The following is a 19,137-nucleotide window of genomic DNA, read 5'->3' as shown; positions in this document are numbered from 1 at the left end:
CATTTTGTAGAAACAGTTTCCCACTGCTTGTGATAATTGTGGAGCCCTGGGAAGCCAGCAAAAGTCTGAAACAGCCTGACTGGTTCATCTTTGTGTGAATGTGACTGTGTTTCTTCCAGGAGCTTGAGGGTACTTCAGATGCCTTTGTGCCACTGTGAATCCGAGCTAATAAACCCTGTCGTGGCTGAGGTTAGAGGTTAGCTTGGCTGTATGTGTCTTGGCATTTCCTGACCTAAGCCTGCACAGTGGCATTAGAGTGTATGGGGTCAGTGAATGCTGATCAGGATCTCATCTGTGTGCCTCAATGCTAGTCCTGCAGTATCCAAGCTGGTGCTGGTGCTGCTAATGTGGTGTCTCTGCCTTATGGTCTAGATTTAGCCATGCCCTTCAATTCTAACAGAGCTCTTTTGCCAATCAAATGCTGCATCTGGGCAAGTAAGACCTACCAGAAACAGTGTTGGGCTGAACGCAGGGAGGAGAGCAGGCTCTGTTGACAGCTCTGTTGTGCATGCTCAGTAATAACTGTCTGCAGGGCTGTTTCCCTCCACTACCTAAGGTATTATTTGACTTCTGATAAAGGAAAGTTCATTGTAAAAAGAAAACAATATGGAGGTAGATGCTTTTTAAACAAGCAGTAGGATTTATTGTAATGCACTTTGTTTTTCTTGACCACTCCTCCTATTGGGTGTTTGTTGCTTTGTTTTTCTAGGTAGAGTTGAAAATCTCTCCTTAAAGTGTTTCTATTTTGAAACTGTCTGTTTTGTACTGCCACTAGTTTTAAGGAGGCTTAAGAGTACTAGTACAAAAAAGATATTTAAGAAGTACTTATGTTTTGGACAAACAGGAACTGTCCTATTTTTTCGGATTATTGCAACCACTTTGTATAATACTGGGTTTTTCCACTTTCATGAAGAATTTTTGCATAAGCTATCAAGAATTCACATTTAATGAACTGAAAGTGCTAAACATATGGATATAATTTACTTCATAATGAGATTTAGGGAAAAATAGAGTAAGACAATTACATTGTCATCTAAACAATATTTAATTATATGAAGTATAAATTATTTTTTACTCATATTCTCATGTTACCTTGTTAAATTATACTGATTTGCCTAAATATTTAATCTTCTTGTGAAAGCTAATAATGTAAAGGTCTTTTTGCATGAATGGACATCCTTATGTCCAAAAAGTAAATACCTACAACTGAATTTTAATGTCAACACCTTTTCATCATCTCTGCTAACAGTACAAAATTATGCCTTTCATACCTCAGTATGGTGTTTGTAGGGCCTCAGTTCAGAGCTTTGCATACAGAGCTGTGCTGAATAAATGGTTATTGTGCAATTGCTTAAAGGAAGCTCTTCTGTCCCAGGTGCTTCCTTCAGCAAGCAAACTGAAGGGGACAGACACACCAGATTAGGCCCAGGTGCTAATTTTGTCTAAAAAATAAAAGAGATTGTCTTTTTCTTCAAGTCCTTGCCTGTAGTGGAGTTGTTTGTCTACAATACATGCTCTGGTTTACATGCTAACTGGCATTATTTTGCTATGATTACACCTTCAGACTTTGAAGTCTTATAGCTGTATGTGATTTAACACCATTCAGTCTGGAGTTGCACTTGATTGTCACTGGGATTTTGCAGTTTTATTAGCTCACTAGTATTTAGTGTTCTGCTTTCTCCTAGTTTCTGTGGCTCTTGGCTTGTGTCACTCCCCTGGTCTAGTACTCTTGATGACCTTTAGTTGCTTTAACTTGAACTCAGAAGATGAACCCAAAATTCTCAGTAAGACAGCTGGCTTTGTGATCTGATCCTGGATCTCCTCCAGCTCCATACCTTTTCTATGTGTTGCTTATGTGCCTTCCTGTAATCCTCCTTGGAAATCCTGTAGTGCATAGTTGTACCTCTGGATTCAGGTAAGCATCTGCTCAAGCCATGGATACAATATCTGTGGAATCGTGGAATCATGGAATCATGGAATCACGGAATCACAGAGTGGTTTGATTTGGAAGGGACCTTAAAGATCATCTCATTCCAACTTCCCTGCCATGGATACCTTCCACCAGACCAGGCTGCTCAGAGCCCCATCCAGCCTGGCCTTGAGCACTTCCAGGGATGGAGCATCCACAACTTCCCTAGGCAACTTGTTCCAGTGTCTCACCACTCTCACAGTAAAAAAGTTCTTCCTAATATCCAGTCTAAACTTTCTTTCAGTTTAAAGCCATCACTCCTTGGACTATTGCTAAATGCCCTTGTAAAAATTCCCTCTCCTGCTCTCTTGTAGCCCTCTTTAGGTACTGGAAGGTGCTATAAGGTTTCCCTCTGAGAACCTTCTGTTGCCCAGGCTGAACACCCCAGCTGTCTTAGTCTGTCTTCACAGGATAGGTGCTCCAGCCCTGAAATCAACTTGGTGGTCTTCCCCTGAACTGATTCCAACAGGTTGATGTCCTTCCTGTGCTGGGACCCAGAGCTGGATGCTGCACTCAGGTGCAGCAGCACTACACCCAGAGTGGAGCAGAGGGGCAAATTCCCCTCCCTTTCCCTGCTGGCCACACTTCCTTGGATGCAGACCAGGACACAGTTGGCTTCCTGGGCTGGGAGTGCACACTGCCAGCTGGGGCATGACATGGACATCACACAACAGGTGTCTCAAGAAGCACAAAGCAACTTCTATTTCTTCCTGCCCTTTCTTACTACGTGTTTTTGGTGTGGCTTCTTTAGCAGCATTTGGCAGGCTATGTTGAACAGTGCAGAGAATACCTCAGTTTCCTTAAGGAGGGAGAGTTACCCGATGTCTGGTGTCTGGGGCTGTATGAGATGTGAGCAGAAGATAGACAGGACACTGAGGGTCTGGGCTCTGTGGGTTGGTCCTGGAGGATTGTTTACCTATCAGCAAGTCTGTATGCATTAAGCTGTGCAGCAATGCAGCAGTGCAAGAAGGGGTGTTGTTCCAAGCCACAAGGTGAAGCTTCTAAAATCCTTTAAATCCTGTCTTTACTGAATGATTCAAGCCTGTGGTCACAGGTCCCTAATACTGGAGTGGTTCACGGAAATGCCGTGTTTATAGATAGAATATATCATTGGGAAAATGGAGTATAGATGTTCATGTGATTCTTGTGGCTCTTAATCAAGCTGGCAGATAATATGTGAAATGTGTTAACATCTTTCAGTGGCATACTTTGTCATATTTACAAGTGCATCTAGCTGAGGTTGACTGTGTATTTGATCAGTGTACTCTGCAACCAAGAATCCATTTAAAATGGGCCTCTATAAGATGCTGTAAATTGTTTCCAATGTTGTTAACTAAGAAACTAAACATATTCTTTTACTGAACTAAATAACATACAGGAAACCTAAGTTTAGAGATAAGAATTTTATCTTTTTCAAGGTATTGAAAAAACTCAGACATCTAAAGAAATCAGAAAAGCTGAAAATCATTATCTCCTTGTAAAGACTGCCCTTTAGAGGAAAGATTCTCCACATCTGCTCCAAGTACAGCTGTTCTAACCTGTGGTAGAACTAAAAATTCCAGAGAAGTCTAAAATGAGAATACTCTTCAAAAGTACTTAGCTTTTAGTTGTTGTTGGTTTATCTCTTCTCTTCCCCTCTCTTGGATGTGCTTGCCTTCTATACTTTTCCTTCCCATCCTGGAATTTTTTATGGTTTTATAGTAACTTCTTCTGGAAACTTCTTACAGGAAATACATGTTGGGAGAAAAAATCCACATGAAACACAAACTAATTTATCTCCAATAGCAAGAGCCCAAAGGAAATAATTCATCAAGGGCTTGGTATTCATAGCTTCAAGGAACCTAATTTTTTTATTGGGTACAAACAATTAGAAATATTGCTAATGCTGCATCTCCTAAGAGTTGAATGTCTTCAATGGTTTGATATTTTTCTTCTGAAGTTCACCTGATCACTGCAGTGATCACACTGACAGTGCTATGGAGTTGTAACTCAAGCTTGTTAAATATTAGATTAAAACCCCAGTGCAGAATTTGTAGCCTAAGGCTGCACAAATATTGTAAAATTTAAATAATAAATCATTTGAGGGAGGCATAACCCACTAGACTAATGGATACACAGAAAAAAATGCCTCATTTAATTGCTGTTAGAAAAAGGAAGAAACCCTGGGGAGGTTTAGAAGTTCATAGCCTTCAGAGAAACTCTAACATAGATTTCACAACATTAGCTACTGTGGTGCAGGATGCTTCAGCTCTTCAAGAACAATTTCTGTGTCATTTAATCTATCCTTAAATCTGCTGAGAGCAAGTCTGTGTGCTTTTCTTGCCCTCACTATTATTACAGAAGGATTATTTGTGAGGGTTCACCTCTCTAACTCTTCGAAAATTATGCTCTGTTTCTTATGATTTCCTCACAGTTAATTTTCTTCTGCAATACTATTCTTTTCTCCCTCTGATATTTGTTTGTCTGTTGTATTTATATAAACACACCAGCAGCTACCATCTGATGATTTTTTTTTTTTTTGCTAAGCTAGTCAAGAAAGTTCTTTTCACTTCCCCCGCTATCTTACTTTTCTTTATCATTACAACAGCCCTCCTTTACATCTGGTTTACAAGTGACATCACTGCTTCTCTGCTTTCTAGAAAAAGAAAAATCATAGGTTCACATGTCTAGCTTGTATTTCTGGTTTATGATCATCCTGTTTTTCAATAGGTCACCTGAACCTTTCCCTTCTGTTGTTCCAGTACCTTAGCTCCTTTTTTATAATAGTGCTTCTTTGTCAATCTGTGAGGATGCCATTCTGGATTTAGATGGTGTTAGCAAATGGCATCACAAGTTCTTAGGAAATCAGCCTGCCTTATTTCTGCTACTCACAGACAACATATTTTCTTGGCAATTATAAGCATTTGCAGTTTGCATGGAGACTCGTAGTTCTTTTTATTCTGCAAATACGTCAGAGATTTGTGTGCAGATATGCAAATGGTGTAAGTGCTGCTCTTAAAATTAATTTGCTGTCTTCTTTGATAGATCTGGAGAAGGTGCTACAAAATTTCTGTAATGTGCCATCTGTTTTATGTATGTTTTCTGTTGACATGCACTCACTTGAAAAATGTGACAGTAGCAGAGAAAAAAGGCAGCATTTTTTATCTCTGGTGTTACTGTCCATGGGACCCATAAAATACCTTAAAATCATTTTAATATTAAGAGAATCAATCTCCTCGTGCTTTCTCCTTCCTTTGCCTTCTAGGACATATATAGTGCCTGTATAGGACAGGAATTCTGTGTTTGCAGGAGAGGACAGGTTTTAAGGAGAGGTGTTTTGAGGTCTCAGAAAAAAATTCTGTTACCTTGCTGTATCCTAAACCATAAGACCCTAAGCTTCCCTAGCAGACTTTGTTATTTCTTGAAGTCAACAATGTGTATCATAGGCAAAGAAGGTGCTTGCTGCCTTGTGTATAAGGTTGGGCCCATAAAAGCAAAATACTTCAATCCTGAACCATTTGCATGCAGTACATGGAACAGAACCACCTGATTCTGGAACAAGACTTCAGAATAATGCTTCTCGCAAGCAAAACCAGACTGGAGTACAACACTGTGCTAGACCAGTACTTTTCAGAACATCCCAAGTGTACTAAATATATTTTTATATTTATTAACTGCTGAATAAATCTGTTATTAAACCTAAATACGTAAATGAGCCTGTAAAATGGGATAAGGTAAAGTCTTGTCAAAAATACTATTGGTAGATGAAGAGGTCCTAAGAAAAATAAGTGAACTTAGGAGATATTATCACTAAAAGACAAAAATGTAAGAAACTGTTATCTTGTATTTCAGTGCATACTGTTTGAGGTTGTAGTCCATGCATTTTCAAGCTAATAGTGCCTTGGTGACTGTCTTCATGACAGTCAAGATTTTGTTGTCAAGATGTTTTTTATTTACAGGCAGTCATAACTGATCTAAAAGTAGTTCTCAATTCTGGGAACCTAGAGGAAAATCTGGCAGGTAATAGTAGTTTTCTGGAATCACATATTTAGGTATGGGGGAGGTTGTGGCAGCAGCTCTCTGGCCACAGAGAGCAAGGCACAACTTCCCAGGCATTGTCCTGGAGAATGATGTGAGAAGATCAGAAAAAAGAAGGATAGACAATTCTTATCTTCACTTGCTGCACCTGTTGTTGTGATCATGTGGAATGTGTTATAGAGATTTTTTTTACCAAAGGGTGGTTTCTTAATTGGCCCATGGTGATGGTGTTTGGATTCAAGGACCAATTGGGTCCACCTGTATTGTGACTGTCTGTAAGGGCGATGGGTTTCTCAATAAGTATAGGATAATAAAGTGACTGATCAGCTTTCTGGAATTATGGAGTCAGTGCTAACTATTACCTGGCTGGGGGCCTGCAACAACAGGAGGTAAACTTAATTGTTAATTTTCTTTACCAAACTATAGGTACTCATTTTTGAGAGTGGTTATTGCATTTTTTCTGAATCATATAAATATGAAAATCACTGTTAGCTGCTGTAGATTTGGAAGTGATTTGATCTAAAGAGAGCTCATCTTTACTGGGAGTACTTTCTGAGGGGTAGGAGATTACATGACATTTTTAAAGAGCTACATGGTTTTCAAACTGTAGGACATTTAAAAAAGAAAATTAAAACAAGGATACATTTTGCAACAGATTAGGACTGCCACTACATGAAGAAAATACTAGTTTGCTTTCAGAGTTACAGAACTTCTCATTTTGGAAATCACCAGGCGAACAGTCTATTTCTCTTCAGTATGGTCTTATTTAAAACCCTGCTAAAGAAAGCAAAGGAAAAAAATCTCACGGACAAATTTAGAAGTTCACAAATGCCAAGTGGGAAGGCTTCACAACTGTTGTAAATTGGATGTTTGCACATTAGAGTGTGAATGCCGATTTTAACCTTTCCATCGGGAATTTTGTGTGCTGTGTAATTGACAGGTGAGAGCTATATTCCCTTATTAGCTTCCCACCTCTGTTACTTCCTAGGCACAAGACTAGACAGGGGTGAGAAACAGAACATCAGTAATAGAAACCAGGAGCTGGAAGTAGGATGAATGTTGGGAAAATTGGAGCTATTGCTAAATCCTGTTTGCTTTGATACATGTAACAGCTCACTTGGAAGTCAAACTGTTCAATGCATGTTTAGGGATTTTACCTCGCTGTGATGTTTTTGAGACTCTGTGTTTTTGTTCAGTTGATGCCTGTGATATTTGTGCCAATATTTGGTGTATTAAGAACATTTCTGGCACCTTACAGACTGTCATTGTATGTGCAATACTCCATGGAGCAAATGTGCTTTAGGGCACTATTTTTGTAGTCATTTGCCATGTCTCTAAGGAAGTACCTGTGGGGGGTGTACTGCAGACCAGAGGCTCAGCCACTTGATGTGCATGTAGAGAGGACCAGCCAATAGTTCTGTATCTCTCCAGAAACCATCCACTCAACAATGCTTAAAACACTAGCTTCTATAAAGTTTCAGAGGGTTAAAAAGTAAAAATTTAATTTTGGAGCAAGACAATAAAACCCTCTATGGGGATTGTGTTTATGTAGATGTCCTGTGCAAAAGTATCCCTTGGTTGTGCTTCAAGAAGAAGTTAGGCATGGCCTAACTGTGTCTGTAGTACAATTTGTGGCTGTGATGCAAAGTTTTTGTCCAGGTTTTCTTCCCTCAAACCTTAAAGCGCCATTGATCACCCTGATATTTCTGCCATACCATCACAGTTTCACTCTCCTGTTTAAAATAAATAGCTTGTATTTCAGTTAGGGTGTATGTTATTTTTTAAATATGCGCAGTGTTGATTTAAAATTTTCTAAGCTGTGAGAAATAGACTACCTGCCCTGCTTGATTGCTTCCACCTTGCTTTTATTGCTGAACGTTTGTTTTATTTATTTATGGTAAGAGTCTGCAAGGATGTGAAGGGGCAGGGCTGTGCTTGTATGCAGACCAAGTGCTTATTCCAGCCTATTCCAATGAATTATTTCCACTCACTGGAAACTCTCCTGTTGCTATCCATACTAGTCATTTTATTGATAGTTGTAGTCAAATGTTAGTATTAAAAAACTACTGGAATTCTTGATTGTTAAAACCAGGTTTGGAATTTTTTACATTTATCTATAGCATCTGTGTTTTCTAAATCCAGCTAGAACATTACCCTAAGAAGAGACTTGCTTAGCAATCTGCAGCTGCACATTGTTCTAACCCTTCTACATTCAAAGGAGAAAACAAGGGAGACGAGGTTTATGCATTTTTCAAAGTTTGCTGATATTTGATGCTGAGTTAGCCTTTTTAGCAAAGGGTTTTATTGCTGAGGTCTGAAAGTAGAGGGAAGGTTTGCAGTTTTAAAATTCATTCATAAAAAGAGTGTTATAATATTGGCTTTATGTTGAGACAAGTGAAACAAAGGCTGTCTCTGACAAATCTAGGCATTCATTTGAAACATTTATTTGAAACACATTTTGTGTTTTAAACATCATGAGTTGCAGATAAATAATGGCCAGTTTTACTGATAATTTTATGTTGTCATTTTTCATTTCCCCTTTAAACAACTTTAGAGATAAAGACACTAGTTTCCTCAATTATCACTGTGATTGTTTTCCATAAGGAGTTTGGAAGAGACACTAGAGAAATGCAGCATGTTTAGTTTAAATATTGGATGTTTAAAAAATGTTTGATTTGTCAGTGGTGAAAAAACAGTGTTCAGCATAATTTTCATTCATGATGGCATAGAAGATATATTGATACTTTGGTCATGTAGGATTTAGGACAAGACTGTCGATAAAATGGTCTGTTTGCTGTTTTGTTGCCAAACTTGATGAGAAGCAAATATAAACTATCAAATATCAATGCAGGTGGAAGTTTTTTCTCCCATAAAATGTTGTTGTTTGTGGATCTGCTGATCTTGAAACTACTCCTTTAACAAAAAAGTTAAGAGATCCACTCGAGGGTCTTGGGTTCAGTGTAACAGGTGGGGATGGAAATGAAAAATTCCTGAAGGCTCAAGCTGCTCACTCAGAGCTTGCCTGGCAATGGGGGCAGGGCTTGTGAGCTCAGTGCAGGTGACTTTCAGTTTGTTATACAGGCAATGATGAAGTTGTCATGGGAGGAACAAGCTGAGGGTCTGGGCTCAGTCAGCACAGGTAGTTGTTGTTTAAAATGAAGCTCTGAGACAAGTACCTCAAAGAGACCCCTTGTGAAAGGCTGAAGGCTTTCAGGGGTTGTGTGCAGTAGGCAGTTGTTAGGTGCTGTTTCCAGAGACACTGGGGGAGAGAAGCTTAGGATAGCCTTGGTTATTACCATGCTGAGGTGAGTTTTCAACACTTGACAAATACCTCTTTCACAGTCATAAGCTGTCAGGCTTTGTCTGAGGGCCAGGACTACCACCTGTTTCATCAGCTACCCCAGCCTCTTCTTCTGGGATGCTTTCTTCCAATACTTGTCCTTCCCAGCAGACTTACCAGGTTTCACACTTGTGAGATGCATTGCCAATGAGAGGTACTAGTAGAAACACTTTGCAGTTTTGTAGTATGTTAGGTAGGTCTGTCACTGTATGTGTTGTAATCTGTGAAAACAATGTATTTTGGGAATGATTTGCATTTTCTTGATGCTGGCGATGCACATGAATACTTAGTGATGTAAATTAAAGAGAGTACTTTGCATTTAGAGAGAAAAAAGTAGGAACACTTGCTTTCATAGTGATTTAAACACATACCTGTTCACCAAATGTGAGGCTGTATTCTGTGTTGAAAGATGTGCAATAATGCATTTCTTCATAAACTTTGTCTCACAGAGTACCTTGCCCATTAGGGGAAATTGAAACTTATGCTGATTTCTCCATATCACAACCTCTGTGTCCTTCAGAAAGTGTGCTGTAGTCAGAAATAACTAACTCCTTTAAACTGATACTGTGTTGTTCTAAAAGTATTTGTGCCACTACTCTTTTTCCACGTCTCAAACTGACTGTGGTGTGAGGAATGAGATGACATTTAGGATGGGAGTACATGAGCTGAGAGACTTAGCCAAGAGAACAAATTTGGAGTTTGAGGTTTAGGTCTCTTCTGGCTTTTTTTCTTTTAATTGGTGAAGAACATGAAAGCACACTAATACTCTTTAAAACTTCTGTGACATTTACTGTAATTTCAGTTATTACAGTAACTAGCTGCTTTACATGCACTTTATAAGTTATTTATAAGTTGCTTGAATACATTTTTGCTCTTAATTACTTGTTTTGGTTATTGCTCATATTGAGCATTTTTGCTAACCCATGAATAACCATGAACTTAAATACATAGCAGCTCTCACTGTTTCTGATTAAGTATATTGATCAGTGCATGATTAAAGACTCTCCTGTTAAATGTCTGGACAAGTGTGTACCTGCATCCACATGTTTGAGTTTTCCTGCGCCTTCGGGTGGACAAGTAGTGAGGACACCACCTGAAATTTGTGCAGTTTATTTCTGCATAAGCTGTGATACAGTGTTTTTCACTTTCCATTGAGTTGACTTATGTTTGAATTCGGTGGAACCTCAGTGAAAATCAGACTAATTTATATATGTTCAAATTCCAGCCAATGCCAAAAAGCATTTTTAGTTAATCGAAAGAACTGTGCTCCATTCTTAAATTTCTACCTTTTTTCCTATTTTATTTTGTTTGTTTTATTTTGTTTTGTTTTAATTTTATTTCTATTTTTTTTAGTGAGTGACAGTTGCTTCAGGAACCTTGCCGAGGATCGTAGTGGGATAAACCTTAAAGATCTGGTCCAAGACCCTTCTTTGTGAGTATCTGGCTCTTATTGCTAAGCAAAGAAAAGCTTCTACCTGATATCCTTGTGAGTAGTTTTGTAATTATATAAAGAAGTAGTATGATGAAGTACACATAATGCTTTAGTGGTTTATGCTTGCCAATTTGTTAGTCTTTAATACAAGCAAGTATTATTAAAACCACCTTGGTTTCTAATATAATTCTGAAGTAACATCCAGAGAACACATGCAGTAAAGAGTTGAAGAGTCATCAGAGGTAACAGATTGTGCATGCTGGTATTTCTATAGAGGACTTGTATGCACATTGCTGCCCCTCTTTTTTAAGGAGGAATTGCATATAAATTAGAATATTACTGGATAATTATGTTATTGTTAATTACCTTAAAATCTAGAATCTGTTTTCTTTGTATCTGATTTCATACAGCTGATATGTGTTTCTTGCTCTACTACCTGTTTCAATTTAAGTATATGTGCACATGGTCTAAATTTTGCTTCATCACAAGACTGCTAGTCTTTATCTCAGAATTGTATCTTTCTCTAAAATAAAATTCAATCTCATGAGCTCTGAGCCAGACTTGAAATTGTATCAGACCTTTCTTGTCATTCAATTTTTTGTTTGTTTTTTGGGTTTGTGGGGTTTTTTTCTTGTCCATTAACTTTAGTCCTAGCTGAAAACTTTCTTGCTAGTGAGTGTATCACTTGTTATAAGGGAAGGGAAAAAGAGAAGAATTTCACATCTTTTTAACATGAATAACAGTGCATTCCACAGTGAGCTCTAATGTGATGGTCCTAGCTGCTGAAAGAGCAGATTTTTCAGTATTGATTGTGAAGTAGTGAAAAATAAGGTGTATTTGGCATCTTATTTCAGTTACAGGGATTTGTAGTAATTAGATAGATGTAGAATTTATTTTGTCATGTTCCTACAGGTAAATGACATATATGCACATGTACATGAATTCTTGGACAATTTTGACATAGTGGATGTAACTGATGATTTATACATCTGAAATGGTATAGGTACAGGGGGCAAGTATAATTATTGCTTGATATGTACAGAGTGAATGCAATAGAAAAGTTTTTAATAGTCACTGTTTAAGTGTTGAAGTCAAGGCTATTTTAAAGGTCTTAATTTTCAAATTTTTTCTTTTGAGTGGTATTTTTTTGGGTATTTTTGATTGGTCAGTTGGCTTTGTTGATTCTTTTTTGTTTGTTTGCTTTAGAATTGCAGGGGGATACCATATAAGAAATTAAAGGTAGTATAGAAAGCCGTCTTACCTCTAAGGGGTTGCAGCTGAGCCAATTATTAGAGATTAAGAGCAGGCCTGACTTTAACAGGCCTCAGCTGTAGCCAGTAAGAAGAAGAATGTTATAAAAGAGTAGTTTGGTTGCTTGAGGGGGAACTGGAGTCAGTTGGCTACTGGAATAAGAAGGAATAGTCAGTGCTCTGAGGAGCTGCCTATGAGAAACATCAAGGAGGCATGAAACTCTTGCAATGTGGAACCTTTGCAATGCAATAACAACATAGAATTGTGTGTGGGTTTTGGAGCTGCAGGTAGGCTTACATGCTACATATAGTTTTGGGCTTGCACCTCTTTGGTTTGCTCTCAGAAGGCTGAATTGCCTTTGTTGTAGAGTGACTGTTTTCTGTATTTTTTTACCAGAAGTCATGTCATCTTTTCATTTTCTTCCTTGACTATAACTCAGATGAAGACTATTGTAATAAATTACTGTAATGCTCAAAAGAAATTTAATGGATTTCTGTTTCTTATAGCATAAGAAGCACAAGTGACTGCAACAGAGCCGTTTTTGTCACTTTGAAAGACTAAGTAAAGTCTCAATACATGTTAGGTTTCAAGGGCTGCTTATGATACTTTGCTATAAAACAGATTACAGTGCAAGAAAAATGTTATCTTCCTGACGAATGATAAGAATGTATAGACGTGTGTTTGTCTTTCCAAAATTAAATTCTTGCTGTTTTTTGACTGAGCACCTATAAAGAGTTCTTGTAAAATATGTAATAGTGTGAGTGAATCTCCAAAATGAAGAAACTATCTAAGGTAATCTTGTCCAACCCAGCCTTCTGTAGGTGACTCTTAAGGTCCCATGGGATCTGAATTCTTTGTTATGCAAAGGACAGCATTGGGATGAAGCATGGGAGTGCCAGATAAAGAGATGTTTTAATCTTTCTTTGAAATAAAGAATAAAGTTTAATTAAAATCTTATGCCTATTTGGCTGTGATTGATGCCTGTAATAATACCTGAATCATAAAATAACATTTGATTAATCCTCTTACCTATTTAATATTTACACTTTAGGACTTCTTTAGTGCTTGTTTGTGCTCACTGTAGATGCACTGCCCCTTTTCTTTAAAGTCTCAGATGCAAACATTAGATTTACATTAAAATTCTAATGCTTTCTCTGCAAATGGCTCTGTCCCTCTTAGTTTGCCACTCTTGCCTCTGCAACAGACAACTTCTGTTTTGTTATTGTAGAAGGCCTTTTTTTTTGGACAGCTGAAAGCGTATCTTTACATTGAAATGAAACTCTATAAAATACACAGCCTTGTTGTTTTTTCATTAATGTTTGATTTATATCAAGTGTGCCTAATTGTCAGAGTAGCCTTTTTCCCCAAGTGATTTCCCAGCTGGAGCAGGACTGTAAACTTAATCTTTCAGTTCTCTCAGCGATGCTAATGAAAGCTCTGCTCCTCAAATCAGTAGTTTGATCACCTGTACTTGTATGTGATTAACTCACAATTTACTGTGTGTCAATAAAAATGAGAATTCTGCTAAAGGAAAAAACCCAAACCACCAAGCATATCAAATAAACATGAAGTGAGGAGTTATAGACTGTGGGAGAAGACTAGAGGTATTTTTCCATTCATTGTCCTAAACAGCAGAGCTGCAGAGAGCAGGTGCAGTTGGAGGAACTAGGCTGCTGGCTCTTAGGTGATGGTTCAGACTTTATTCAGCTGAAGTAAAATGCAGTGAAACAGCTTAAGGTGCTAGCAGAGTCCTGCTTTTGTGGGGAGGTCTTTGAGGCCCTCTAACCAGGCAAAAGGCTGGTGCTCAAGGGAAGTTAAACATATTGATTAGTTCATTTGACCCCTTGCTTGTGGGCAGACTGAATGGTGTGCACTCCTCTGTCTTCCTGTCCTTTCCACCCTCAATAGCCAGTCTGTGCTCAGGAGAGAAGTGGGGTAGATACAATGCAATATGTCTGGCACCTGAAACTTCTCCTGAGATTACTTTAAGTTACTTAACTACACCTGAAGAGTGAACCATCAGGTCATTAGAATGTTAGGTATATAGGTCCACCTACTTCAAGCAGAAATTCTATCTATAGAGGTTCCAAAGTTTTTGTTCTTAGCATCACTCTATAAGATGTTCCTTTCAGCTCTAGCCTGTATGTAGACATAAAGTTCATAAAATACTTGTCTAACAGAAAAGAGGATGCTTTTAATCTTTCTGTGCAATTCAGTAGCTGCAGCTGCAGATAATCACTGATGTATTTGTTTTGGAAACATCTTCAGAGTGTCTTTGAGATGAACAATATCCAAGAGATTCTGAATAACTTCTTTATAGGCAAAATCAAATCACATCTAAACTGTGTTTCATGTCTCCTTCAGACTGATTATGAGAGTAGATAAATATAAAATGGAAGAACAGGTAACTTTTGACAGGAAATTAGAACTTGTTTTAATGAGTGTGTACTACAGAGATGAAAAAATTGTGAGAAGAAAATGTTATTTACTCTCCATGTAGTCGCAGTAGAAAGATAACCAGAATGGTGACAGACCTATTAGTAAGTTTCCATCTTCACATGGAGGAACCTATCAAGCAATATTTGAGGAAAACTGGAAGTATTGTATCTTATACTTTGTGTTTTGCTCATCATTTGAAAACCAGTGGCCTATTCCGTCTTGCTAAAGGTTACACATTCAATGCTGTGAGGATACCAGTTCACACCCTCTCCCCTTTGTGCAGCCTTTCTAGTTTTTCAATGCCTATTACAATATATGAATGTCATGCCTGTTTCTTTTATTTAACTGCTGGTCTCAGTAATGCTGTATGGAGAGGAAACATTTTTTTTATAATTCTGTCCACAGTTATCTTGTTGTGCAGCAACCTTCTAGTGGGAGTTCATGCTCAGTTGTTTGTCCATTATTTGACTGTATTAGTGTGTTTTCCCTGATAGGCTTACAAAAATACTTTGCTTCTCTTGCCTCCTGAGCTCATCTATAAGCATCTGGTGATTTTATCAGGTTATCTTTATTAGGATGGCTGGAGAGATGTCTGTGCTAGTCCAGACTATTATCTAAAGAAGCAATGCTGAGTGTTACAGAAGTGCTGCCTATTTTAAGCGTTGAATCTAGTGAAAAAAGTTGTACTTGACAAACTTCCAAAGATCTGAGACCTGCATAAAGGAATTAATGAGGATGAGTCTAATCTAATAAGCACTTCTTAAAAGTTGATATACATAAAATTGGCTTCATGCTATTCTTATGGTTTCTCATTGATCTGGGAGATTGAGACAAACCTTTATCTGCTTCAACTGCAAGCAGAGTTTTTGTGTGCCTTAAAAAATTGTATTTGCTCTTCCATCAAGATAATTAAAACATGGTTAAGACCTTAAGTGGCCAGGGTTTCTTCTCCAGCCAGTTTCCCCGCTTGGCTTTTCCATAGTCCAGGCAGCCTCCATCAAATGTATCACAGAGGATGTTCTTGTTGTCCATTTGCCAAATCTTTTTTACCTCCAGTCACATGAACCAGTCCCTAAATGTTTTCTCTGTTCCTTGCACTTCAAGAAAAAGAAATCTCAACCTATGAGATTCCTTGGCAGTTTCTAGCAAAAATGGCTAATATTGCATGTGTCCTTTGGCTGTTTAAGCTTAGTGACTCAGAAACCTATAGGAACAACTTCATCTGTCTGAAGCAAGCCCATAGCAGCAGACTGTGCAAAGCAGAACGCAAGAAAATGTCTTTTTTTAAGCACTTAGTAACTTTCAACTCTAATGATTTTTACATCTTGGCCCAAAGCAGTCTCCTGTAACCTCTCTAAAGCTCCGTGTCAGCTTTATCTACCAACAGTAGTTACATTTAGAACAAACACGTCTTCTCTTATCACACAGTTACCCAATTTTTAGAAGGAAATTTCTTCTTTTTGCTCTTGGACCACCCTGTGGTAGCCTGCAATTAAGAAGTTTATGAGCTAATCAAGTTGCTGCATAAGTTGTTCCAGAACTGGAGGCTGTGCAGCCCCAGAGCTGTGTCTGGGCTGATAAGTATTGTTGAGGGGGGAGAGGGTTGTTTGTTTGCATGGCAGCTGCATCTTGGGTGTTCCATCTCTCTGTTCAGTTCTAGTACTAGTTTCAGAATTAAGTATTGTACTTCTCTGTGTTGCAGTGATGCACTGCTCCAAGCTTGTTAGCCAGGAACCTCTATCTTTACAGGTTTAGGGATTTTCTCTGCTTATAGGATGTGTAAATATATATCATGTTTATTGAAATAAGAAACTTCATAATTGGTTATAGAGATTTACTAGATCCTTCATTTTCAGATTTAAGGTTTGTTGTTGTTATTATTAAATGTACTTCAACTTTCATTTAGGAAAATAAATGAAAATGTTACAAAATTTTTTAAGGATTCAAAAGAAAAGCTATTCCCATCATGCTCTGGCTCATTATGTTTGCTCTTTGGTATCTGAAAAGAAATACCCAGGACACAGGTTCAGAAATCTTGATCAAGTTTCAGTCTAGCCAGTATCACAGTTGATTAAAAGTTATTTCTATGTTTGTCTTAAACCTTCCTTTTAAAATTGCCCACTCTGCTTCTAACTTCAAATTCATGCCAGTTTTTTATTTTTCCAAATGCAATTTTTAAATCCTGTTGTCTTAATAACATCTATTCTCCAGTAGTACAAGAAAGAGCCTTCATGCTTCCCATCAGCTGTCAGATGCTTGGCCAATTTATGGTAAGCCAGGCCTCAGCAGGAACAAGAATTGCCTGGGAAGACAAATACTGCAATGTCAAATGTTCCTCCTCTTCCTCCTCCTTTCCTCCAGCATTTACTGCTGAGCACAAGGTCAAGGTATGGAGTATCCCTTTGGTCAGCAGTGCTGGCTGTGCTCCCTCCCAGCTCTTTCCTATCCCCAGCCTTACTTGCTGGGGTGGCAGAGCAGGGAAAGAAAAGGTCTTGATGTTTTCCAAGCACTGTTCAAGCACAGGGAAAACGTTGGTGTGTTATCAGCACTGTTCAGGCTCAAATCCAGAACACAGCAGTTCTGGTGCAGCCACCTGCTGTGAAGAAAGACAATTCCATCCCCATCAGATTTAGATCACATATGAGTAATACTATAATTGCAGTACTTTTTGTAATTAAAAAAAAAATATTATTTTTATAATTACTTTTTTTCCTTTTGCATTTGTAAGGAATAAAGACAAGCTTCCTGTGTGTTTGGGTTTATTCAGGACCAGACTAGAATGACTTTTACATAGGAATATTCAGTATGTACCAAGTACTGTCAGAGTCTCAGAATTAAGTACCAGAAGATTTCTTTCTGTAAACATTTGCACTAATAATTAATAAGAATAGACAGGAGTAGAATGTAAAATGTTCATTTGATGGAATACAGTTTTACAGCCTGTTATTTGCTTTGGAATATAATGGCATAGCAGCTCAGCTTCCTGGTCAATATTCAATTTTTTAAAACCACAGTCCAAATTATTATTAAAATTTTAATGTGTAATGATTGGGATTTCCTTCAGGGATTCTGCTGTACACCTCTTTGGCTTTGCATTTTGTCTTCTTGTCCGACACAAATCCACCACAGAATGCTTCTAGTTGCATTCTCTTGTCTTCTCTTGGTGGCCTAATCTTGCCTTATTTGATCTTTTAACTTCAGGCTCCTTTCGGAGGGGTCTTTTCATGGCATTTGCTATTTCATCAGCTTTCCACTCTCTGAGGATCTGTGATTTTCAAAACTCAGCTTCTTCTAGCCTATTTGCCACCTCCAGACTTCATCCAAATCACAGCTAGCCTGACTCTTCACCTGACTTCATTCTTTCAAATTTTAGTTGTTTCTATTTATATTCTGTTTTTTTCTGGGTATTTAAAGGGGGTTGTCTTCTCATAGTGTCTACACTATGAATTTTTTTTTTTTTAGTGTATCCAGAGGTAAGAAAAGGTCCAGTGCTGATCTTAGCTTAAACTGCATTTCTTAAGATAATGCTCTAAAAGGATTCTCTTAATACTTTGTAGTACATTGTGTGTTTCTGTATATTCAAAAAAAGAACATTTAAAATAAAAATAATTACTAAAAAAATCAAGTACCAAACAGAAGACCTACTTATATGACTATAGACCTCAGATGTGCTTAAATCTTGACTACTTTATTAACTTCTAGTGGGGGTATAGTATGGATAAGATTAAGCACAGATTTGGAACAGCTTCCACACAAAGAAATTAAATAGACTAGAATTTTTCACTTTAACAAAGAAACAACATATGGTGGAGGTATACAGAATGAATAGCATTAAAAAAAAGTCAGAGGCAATTATTCACTGTTTTTCACAGATCACAAATTGTGACAGGAAAAAAATCAAACAGCAGGTTTAAAATTAATGAAAGTACATACTTGTACAAGTGTAGCAGAGCTGGATGTTTCATAATTGATGTAGCATCATATGGAAACCTGGAGTATAAATTATAGATACAAAGAGAGGAATTAGGCTGATAGACCTACTGTGGCTGTTAAAGCCAATTACTTGCATGCAGCGTCTGGGCCAGGAAAGCTCCTGAACTGAAGGCAGCAAGAGGTGATAAGCGTGTACCAGGAAACAAATCATGTTCTGTGTCATGTGTTTATTCTCTAAGCATTTGTTTCTTAGCACCAGAAACATCATAGTGACTTGTGTGCACATTTAGACTGAGCTGTTATGGCAATTTTGATAGACTTCTTTCAGGAGGAGTACTTTGATAAAGAGTGGAGCACCCACAAACTTAAACAATTTTTCTGTTGCGTGAGCAAAAGCTCGTCCTTCAAAGTAGAGCGGGTTTGGCTTCCCTGACATGGCCAAACTGAAATCTGGAACTCCCAGAAATGGAGGAACAAAACCATCTCAACGTGGCTTTTGATAATTTACTACATGATAGAAAATTGCTGTCCTCTAATGTCACTAGTAGAAATTACTAACTGATCTTCCGAACTGCTCTGAAAAGCGACTGTGAGCTGACCCCTGGTCTCTTTGTACAAGAGGCTACTGTTTTGTCCAAGCTATAACGACTTGAAGGAATGTCTTATTTAGAGAAGGTCTCTGAAATTTGTCTGCTTATTTGCAGTATAGATTAGGTTAGCAGGGGCATTGCATCATCTGCTACTGAAATATTGTAA

The 19,137-nt window shown here is 37.9% G+C and overlaps 1 protein-coding gene across 21 annotated transcripts in view; it reads left to right on the top strand.

Annotated features, from left to right (window-relative positions):
* The window catches only part of GPHN (gephyrin), a 271,793-nt gene that overhangs the window by 75,117 nt on the left and 177,539 nt on the right, over positions 1-19,137 (top strand). For 20 of the 21 annotated variants that reach the window (XM_059849766.1, XM_059849764.1, XM_059849761.1 and 17 more), the window contains one exon: positions 10,680-10,758. In XM_059849766.1, the coding sequence (XP_059705749.1) occupies positions 10,680-10,758 (79 nt within the window). Of the gene's footprint in view, positions 1-10,679; positions 10,813-19,137 lie in introns of those variants that run through there. The other variant, XM_059849767.1, reaches the window with a different exon arrangement.

This window comes from Haemorhous mexicanus, chromosome 6 (genome assembly GCF_027477595.1).
Source record: "Haemorhous mexicanus isolate bHaeMex1 chromosome 6, bHaeMex1.pri, whole genome shotgun sequence".
Classification (NCBI taxonomy): domain Eukaryota; kingdom Metazoa; phylum Chordata; class Aves; order Passeriformes; family Fringillidae; genus Haemorhous; species Haemorhous mexicanus.
This window is presented reverse-complemented; position numbering and strand designations above follow the sequence as displayed.